Source organism: Alosa alosa, chromosome 24 (genome assembly GCF_017589495.1).
Source record: "Alosa alosa isolate M-15738 ecotype Scorff River chromosome 24, AALO_Geno_1.1, whole genome shotgun sequence".
Lineage (NCBI taxonomy): Eukaryota > Metazoa > Chordata > Actinopteri > Clupeiformes > Clupeidae > Alosa > Alosa alosa.
Window position 1 is genome coordinate 23,022,951 of NC_063212.1, and position 9,608 is coordinate 23,032,558.

The 9,608-nt window shown below is 40.8% G+C and overlaps 2 protein-coding genes across 2 annotated transcripts in view; both read left to right on the forward strand.

Annotated features, from left to right (window-relative positions):
* LOC125289319 (macrophage mannose receptor 1-like) overlaps positions 1–9,608 on the forward strand; it is a 578,909-nt gene that overhangs the window by 19,484 nt on the left and 549,817 nt on the right. The gene's annotated exons all lie outside the window — the stretch shown is intronic.
* Positions 352–9,608, forward strand: part of tm4sf5 (transmembrane 4 L six family member 5) — a 9,445-nt gene continuing 188 nt past the window's right edge. The window contains exons 1-4 of the mRNA XM_048236941.1: positions 352–849; positions 2,582–2,662; positions 6,160–6,302; positions 8,481–8,673. Of these exons, the coding sequence (XP_048092898.1) occupies positions 676–849; positions 2,582–2,662; positions 6,160–6,302; positions 8,481–8,673 (591 nt within the window). The 5' untranslated portion in view covers positions 352–675. The remainder of the gene's footprint in view (positions 850–2,581; positions 2,663–6,159; positions 6,303–8,480; positions 8,674–9,608) is intronic.

Below are 9,608 nucleotides of genomic sequence, written 5' to 3' on the forward strand. Positions count from 1 at the left end.
AATAAAGCACTTTGTATTTTTATGAGAGAGAGAGAAATATATATTATAAATAGGGAGACACAAACTATGGAAAAGTGAACAAGTGAACAAAGAATGGGAGAGAGTGAGAGAGATGCACGTAATGTTCACCAACCAAAGCAACCGTGTGTCCCACAGCATCCTCTCTGCCCACTCCATACATGGTGCTGCTACCAGAAAAGTAAATACATCTGGGTATCAAAGGGCAGAAAGCTGCTGTGGCCGTTCGGTCGATCTGTCAAACAGGAGCGCACACACACACACACACACACACACACATTCACGCACACACACAAATACACATTAAACACAGGTCTCACAGAAGCAGAGAGAGAGACAGCAGAGAGGAGAGGAGGAGACCATTTTGCTGTTGGCTCTTTTAAAAAAGAAAAAGTCAGAGTGAAACTTTATCATTGACGGCATACACTTGAGGTTCATTGACAAGGACGGCTCTTTGTGTTTTGGAAGCTTGAGGAACTTTTTGTTGGAGGGGACATTTCACACAGAGTAAATTTGAACTTTTGAGATTTTCACTGAGTTCATTAACACTGCGGTGAAAGAGACCTACAGAGTTAATACTCACTCAGCGAGTGAGTGACTAACGGACGAACAAACGAACGAAAGAGATATAATTAGCGGCCCTGACCAGACGGCAGAATGTGCTGCACGGGTAAGTGTGCCCGGCTGATCGGCCTGATTCTGCTGCCATCCGCCTTCATCTGCATGATCGCCAACCTGCTGCTGTTCTTCCCCAACGGTGAGAGTCTGGACAACGGACACATTTCACTGCAGGTGTGGCTCATGGGTGGCCTCATCGGAGGAGGGCTTTTTGTAAGTACCGCAGAGTTTTGTTATGTTAGCCAAAAACCTGAGAATTTTGTGTTGTTAGTCAAAAACCTGAACCTTTTGTGTGGTTAGCCAAACACCTGAACCTATTTTTGTTCACTTCAACCTGAACCTTTTCTGTCAGCTCAAATGTGAACCTTTTCTGTCAGCTCAAACTTGAGGCTTCTCCCTTCAACTCAAACATGAACATTTTTGCTTATGTTGATGCCTCTCTTTTTAGGTTTAGAGATTTAGGTTTACTGAAACTTGAGGCCCCGTTCTATTTGCTAACTTTGGCTTTTTAAATTAAATTACATTTATTTTGATACATTTTGAGGGTTCTCTCGTCATTATAAGTGAATATTCCAAAAATTTTGATTACCTTATAAATGCACACTATCCTCTTTTTACAACATCAACCTATTTTAATATGTTCTGCAAATCTGCTGTTATAGCTATCATACAACAAATATAAGGATGGTAAGGGAATTTGAGGTGTAAACACACTAACATGAGAGAGGAATACTTTAAGACTGAAAAAGTGTTACATTTGGATCCCTCCATGCCAGTAAACACACACACACACATAAACACACACCAGTAAAGACACACACACACACAGATCTTTGCACTTTGGAATGGAAAATCATGCAAAGAATGAATCTCCAATAATGCTAAAGGTTAGATTAGATAAGATTGATTGAGCGTTCATCTTAGACGTATTAATAATCAGAGAAACACACCCTAGCACACCTCCCACAACCAACATACAGGAAGAGCACTCCAGCAGACCTCTGCCAAATTATGAGCACACTGCACAACGTACCGGAAGAACACTCCAGCAGACCCCTGCCAAATTGTGAGCACACTGCACAACGTACAGGAAGAACACTCCAGCAGACCTCTGCCAAATTATGAGCACACTGCACAACGTACAGGAAGAGCACTCCAGCAGACATCTGCCAAATTATGAGCACACTGCACACTCCACCGATATATGCCAACAACTTATTACTTGTTACATACTGTAGTCTCATGCAACACAATGTCATTCTTTTACCTTAAAGGAGAATTATGGAGATTTTTTTACGTAAATTCCTGTTTCACAAGGTCACCAAGTACTAAAAGAGAGCTGCCAGGCAGCTACAGTGCTACACTCTGAGGGCATGGACATGGGCGCTCATGCACATGCCCCCAGAGTGTAGCGCTCTACCTGGCAGCTTTAGTTGTTGGCTTCAGCCAACACTCGAGCTAGGAAGAACCATTTTTTTTTCTCATACTGACAATATATAGATAGATAGATAGATAGATAGATAGATACGTTATTGATCCCCAAGGGGAAATTCAAAGGTCTCAGTAGCATACAGACATCACACACAACATGCACTTACAGCAGAAAAACTAATATAAGTATATAAATATAAATATAATTACTCTGTGACCTCGAGAAACAGAGATCTTTTTGAAAAATCGCAGGAATTCTCCTTTAAAATTCAAACTCATTTTGATGCTAGAAATGCATCTAGGTGTTGCATGTAACGGGTACAATGTTGTTTTGTATTTGGTTTAGATTAGGAGTAGGCAATAAAGTGCTCTTCCTCTTGCTGTGTAGATTAGGAGTAGACTATAAAGTGCTCTTCCTCTTGATGTGTAGATTAGGAGTAGACTATAAAGTGCTCTTCCTCTTGCTGTGTAAATTAGGAGTAGACTATAAAGTGCTCTTCCTCTTGCTGTGTAGATGCTGTGTCCCAGCTGTTCAGCAATCAGGGCTGGTGGGAAGGGCTGCTGTGGGGCAGGTTGCTGTGGAAACCGTTGTCGGGTAAGTGTTTATTTATTTTTCTAAGAGGTTTAAAAAGATGGAAAACCAAAGGGTGAAAATAAGGGGGGAAAGGTATGAAATTCTCAAATAATAACTTTGGTTATATAAAAGCCCAACATTCATTTCATACTTTCAAGCCCTCAATGAGAGAAGAAGACAAAGGGAAATCATCATGACTCAGAATCTTAAATCAAGCAATCCGGCTGTTAAGTCATGATGCAATAATGTGCCGATAATTCTTGATTGGTTATTGAAAAGCCAACGTTCTTTTTACACTTTCAAGCTCTCAATGAAATACACATGAGAGAAGACAAAGGGAACCTCATTAGCTTACTCAGAATCTTAAATCAAACAATTGTTTAAATAAGAGTCATGCTAATGGTAATATGCTAATAAAGGAATACATTCCTGACCAGTAAAAGATAGATAGATAAATAGATAGATAGATAGATAGATAGATAGATAGATAGATAGATACTTTATTGATCCTCAAGGGGAAATTCAAGGGTCTCAGTAGCATACAGACATAACACACAACATGCACTTACAACAGAAATGGTAAACATTAGTATAGTATAACTAAACTCCACTGTACAATAAAGACAGTAGAAGATAAGATAAGAAACTAACAAAACTAAATACTAAATACACTATATAAGTTAAATTAAGAAAGTCCAATGTGCTTGAGGGTGATCAAGCATAAGACGCTTGTAGTGACAGGGCCAGGACTGGTGAGGTGCTAAAGGGAGTGAGTGTCATGGTGAAGGTGCAAACAGTAGTCCAACCATAGTCCTTAGTTGTGTGTGCCTGGCAAGGTGCTCAAGAGAGTGGGTGTCATGGTGAAGGTGCAAAAAGTAGTCCAACATTAGTCCAACAGTGCAACAGTAAGGTCCAGAGACCAGCATAAATAATATAGACAAATAGGAGAGTAAAGTGTAATGTAGACAAGGTAAAAGAAAAAACTATTTCAGTGCAAGAACAGGTTGAGGTAACAGTGTAGCAGTAAAACAGTAGTGAAAACATTAGGCTGTGTACAATAGTAAAACAGTAGTAAAACAGTAGTAAGCAGTAGTGGGCAGTCAGTACTCAAGGCAGGCAGACAGACAAAGCAGAGAAGTCTATCTCTCCTCTTCCCTTTAGTGAGGCATTGAACAGTTCAATGGCCCTAGGAACAAATGACTTTCTCAGCCTTTCAGTTGTGCATGGCAGTGAGCGAAGTCTCCAGCTGATCAAGCTCTTGGTTTTTGATAGTGCTGTAGAGCGGATGACATTCATTGTCCAAGATGTTGATCAGTTTGTTTAGGGTCCTCTTATCAGATATTGAAGTGATGCACTCCAGTTCAGCTCCCACTACAGAGCCAGCCTTCCTTACCAGCCTGTCAAGTCGCCCAGCATCCTTCTTCTTTGTGCTTCCTCCCCAGCATACCACTGCATAGAAGAGGGCGCTGGCCACAACAGACTGATAGAACATCCTGAGGAGCTTGCTGCACACATTGAAGGACCGCAGCCTCCTCAGGAAGTACAGCCTGCTCTGTCCTTTCTTGTAGAGTGCATCAGTGTTGGCTGACCAGTCCAGTTTATTGTCCAGGTGGAGACCCAGATACTTGTAGGTGCTTACCACCTCCACATTGACCCCATCAATGGAGACTGGTAGCAGAGCGGGCTTAGACCTTCGGAAATCCACCACCATCTCCTTGGTCTTTGAAGTGTTAAGTTGAAGGTGATTGAGTTTGCACCAATGCACAAAGTCCTCCACCAGGCTCCTGTACTCCTCCTCTTGCTCGTCCCTGATACACCCCACAATTGCAGTATCATCAGAAAACTTCTGCATGTGGCATGACTCGGTGTTGTAGCGGAAGTCAGATGTGTACAGGGTGAACAGGACTGAGAGAGCACAGTTCCCTGTGTGGCTCGGTGCTGCTGATCACAGTGTCAGAGAGGCAGTTCTTCAGTCTGGACTTTAACTGTGGTCGCTCGGTCAGGTAATCTGTAATCCAGGTTACCAGGTGAGCGTCCACACCCATCTGCAAGAGCTTGTCTCCCAGTCTGAGGGGTTGGATGGTGTTAAAAGCACTTGAGAAATCAAAAAACATGATTCTCACAGCACTTTTCCCCTTGTCTAGGTGAGAATGTGTCCTGTGTAGAAGATAAGTGATGGCATCGTCCACGCCCACTTTCTCCTGGTATGCAAACTGTAACGGGTCTAGTGCATGGTGTACCTGGGGTCTGAGCATACCTAAGACCAGCCGCTCCATTGTTTTCATCACATGTGATGTTAGAGCGACAGGCCTGAAGTCATTAAGCTCGCTGGGGTGTGGTTTCTTGGGAACGGGGGTGAGACATGATGTCTTCCACAGTGTTGGAACTTGTCCGAGATGTAGACTCCAGTTGAAGATGTGGTGGAAGAAATACTCTAGTTGTGGTTTTGGCAGGTTTTGGGCCATATGTATACAAATATAAAGGTTTAGTGGTGTCAGAAAGTAGGCCTAGGCTACAAACATTCAGTTTATATTAAATCTGGATGTCATTGTTCTGAGAGGCCGTAGGTTACACTGATTTGAGAACAGCTACGGGTTGTTAGGCACGACGCGCTAGTGAGTATACCCCTTAGTTGTTCTAAATCTAACCTACGGACTTGAGTGGCTTATTGCTTTTCTAAAACGGTAACTAGAGATTTCATAAAATAAAGGCACAGCAACGATTTATTCATAAATAATCATTCTTCCACCAAGAAATATATTTCCTCTTTCTGAATAGTTGCCAAGCAACGTCGAGACACAGCTACTTTAACTTGTGTATCAAGTTATGGTAGCGCAGTAATATATGCGGTCAAGGTAGGCTATATGTTTGTGCTGGATTTTACAACGGCATCGAACAAGATTCAGCCAATACTCAAGGACCGGAACTATCTGTTTCAGAAACTATAACTTTAAACCACCAACAGCAGGATTGGCTGTTTTTTCCTTACTGATAGACTTATCAGTAGGCTAATGCACACTATATAGAATATCTCACTACATTATCATGTTTGAGAAGAAACTACTACACTTTGCCTATGACTGCAGACATGCCCGCTCGACAAGAGAAAATGAGGAAGTTGAATAGTGTTTAATCGCCTACAGAAGTCAATACGTTCCTTATTTGGCTGTGGCGAAGTGAGTATCCTCTTTTGTGTGTTTGCATATGTTTTGTGTGTGTGTGTGTGTGTGTGTGTGTGTGTGTGCTTGTGTGGAGTCGGTTATATATGTGTGTGTCTGGAAAATGTAATGACCTCATCCACCCCACTCAACCTATGTCCATTTCCCTTTCTTCTCCATCTCTCTCTCTCTCTCTCTCTCTCTCTCTCTCTCTCTCTCTCTCTCTCTCTCTCTCTCCTTCTTCCCATCTCTCTCTCTCTCTCTCTCTCTCTCTCCATCTCTCTCTCTCTCTCTCTCTCTCTTCTTCCCATGTTTCTACTCTCTCTCTCTCTCTCTCCCCCTCTGTCTCATGACTGGTAGATGTTGAACTCTGTCTTCTCCTCTGCGTTTGGTATGATTGGCGCCATCTACTGCACCAGCGTGTCCTCTGCAGGCCTGGCCATTGGACCCAAGTGTGACACTGGAAGCGGAGAGTGGGGTTATCCATTCGAAAACCTCCCCGGGTAGGGTACAACTCACACACTTAGCTAACTGTTGGTAAACTAGCTAAACTAAGCCCACTAAGTTGTTACCCACTGCCATTATTTAAATAACTCATTAATTAGTTATTAGTAATAAGAGTTATTTTTTTAGTGTCAAACATTCTTAAAAAAGACCTAGAAATATTAGGTTATTAAATATTAAATAATATTATGAAGAAACAAATGTTTTGACATAAAACAAATGCTGATGCTCACTGCAAGAAAATGTTCTGCAGGAACATTCTTAATCGACTTTTTGAGTACATGTATATATTCCTGATGTATGTGACAGAACTAGAGGTTCTCACATGTATGGATGACATTAACTAAAAAGACATTAAAACACTGCCCATAAAGTCCTAGTGGTAGTGTCAGCTTGGAGTGCTGTTCAATCCAAGTATCGCACTATTTAACTCCGTATATAGTAGGAAACCAGGTAGACCTAAATAGACATGGGCAGCGTGGAATGACGGTGCGCTCCACCCCACATTGAGACCAGCCTCGATCTGCAAGCTGCAGCCAGGGGCTTCTCGTTCAGTCTGCAGCAGACACAATGAGATCATGAGAGGAACAGCACTGACTTCTGCCTCTAGAGGGAGCTCTAGCACCAGGAGAAACGGTCTGTGACAAGGGGTTATAACACCTAATCTGTAACGCATTACAAAACAGCATGTTGAAACATGCCACCAGGATACATTACATATGTTATCACAAAATCTTTACACATATAAATTGTGCGTTGCTGCAGCATGTTGAATTATATTCATTAGGCTTGGCTGTTAATCAGCTGCTGGAAAGTCCTCCACCAATAGCACAAGGAATTGAACATCTTCCCTGTGTATAACTAAAAGAAACATTACATACACACATGCACTTTTCTAGAATAATGTTTGATATTTGCCACTGACATGCGTGGAACAATATAAGACCTGTTTGATTTTTATGAACTCCTACAATGAGGGTGTTGTTTTAGCTTGTTTGTGGAAAAGCTGACAGGCATAAATGCGTCAGCCAGTTCCTTCTGGCCCACCATAATGGCTATTTGTATTAATGTTAGCTGTTTAGTTACAGTTAAGAAGGCCAAAATGTGATGACATGTTTTGCAAGTTCTGCCTGTCTTGGCCAGGGCTCGCTCACTTGGAATAAAGACTTCTATCTCAATGTGACTCCCCTGGTCCCTGGTTAAGCAAAACATGTACACAAATATAAATATAAATAAACCTTTTTGTGGTATTTTTCCAAACAGTCCTCCTCATGGAAAAAGGCTGTGTTCAACAGCCAATCAATTAGATACACTTTCACTATCACCCATATACTGTGTGTATGTGCATATACAGTGGCAAGAAACATGTGAACCCATGCTAAAGTTGACTAAAAAGAGGAATAAAAAATCATCTTTTGGCAATTGATCTTAATGCCTTAATTAAAAAATGAGGTAAAAACCAACCTTTAAGGACACCATTTTTTATTTGTGAATGAATAATGTAACGTAAATAAATAAATGTTCTTCTTTAAAATACAGGAGGCATAAGTATTGAATGCAAATCAAACCAGCTAATAGGCTAACTGAAATAAAACCATGCCAATCTCTAGGTATGGTTAAGGGTATGTGATATTGTGGGGCTATTTTAATTCCAAAGGCCAAGGGAACTTTATCAGGATGCATAGTATCTTGGATCCATGAAATAACTAGCGTTTAAAAAAATAAAAATCTGCCTGCCTCTATGGGAATTTAACATAGGGGGTGTATACTTATGCACCCTGTATTGTAATTAAGAACATTTATTTATTTACAATACATTATTCATTCACAAAGAAAATTGGTATCCTTAAAGGTTACATTTTTCCTCATTTTTTTAATTAAGGCATTAAGATCTATTTCCAAAAGATGATTTTTTTTACACCTATGCAATGACTGAATGGCTAATATGATGATGTCTGCATCTCTTTGAAACACTGTTTACAGCAATACACTGTTGATAATTGACATCTGATCTTTTACCTTGACATTTAGGGTGCGTTCATAAATTCAATCTGACACTCTGAAAATAGAATAATGCATGGTTAAAAAGTTTCAGATTGTGCTCGGAGCGCTCGGAGTGGCAATTTATGAACGCATCCATAATCTCAGACTATAATGTCTATGCTTGGGTTGTACAGTGAGAATCAAGGCTACCTATTCAACGAGACGTTGTGGACGTTGTGTGATAAACCGCTCAACATCGTGGAGTGGCACATTACGCTCTTCTCCATCCTGCTGTGCATGGGCCTGCTGCAGATGGTGCTCTGCTGCATCCAGGTTGTCAACGGCTGCATCGGCTGTTTCTGTGGAGACTGCCGCAGCAAAGATGACGTGAGCTCATTGTTTTTTCTTTTTATATATATATATATATAATGTATAAAGGCAGTTATGCCTTTAATTCAATAACTTCTGGTATTGTAAACATGGTCATTAGTTTCAGAAGTTAACTTCTGGTATTGGTAAACACGATTATTAGTTGCAGAAGGTAACTTATGGTATTGGTAAACACGATTATTAGCTGCATAAGATAACTTTATTAGTAAATGCGACTAGCGTTACTAGCTGTGGAAAAAAAGACCCTGGGACATACTGTACATGGTGACCCTGGAGAACAGATGCACCATGTGACGGGACAGGAACAGTGTGCTGGAACTCCCATATTTAGCTACTGAAGAGTACACTGGATGTCTGGGGTGAAAAAATCAATTTGGGTCAATTTGGTTACACATTAAGCTTTCTCAGTTTAGTCACATGGGGACATAGAGTGGAAAAGTGTGTTTGATGCATGTTCCCATGTCGCCCTGTGATGGACGGATGCACACACACACACACACACACACACACACACACACACACACACAAACACAAACACAAACACAAATGGACGGATGCACACACACACACACACACACACACACACTCACACACACACACACACACACACTATACAAGTATAGGCTAGATATATGTAAACCTTTATGTATACTTATCAATATAAGTCAAGTATGATTCAATTAAGTGTATCTCTGATCAGTACACACAAAGTAAGCTATACAGTATGTATGCTTAGTTCAAAATAAGTAGCTCAACAGTACACTTCCATGAAGTTATTTTTTCTTAGGGAGATTACTGTCAATCACAGCTTCTGCTTGTTGACTTTAGTCATCTAAAAGCGAAAAAGGAGGAATAGAGAGAAGGAAAAAAGAAAAAAAAAGAAATAGAGAGAAAAAAATGAATGAATGAATGAAATGAATGAATGCAATTAA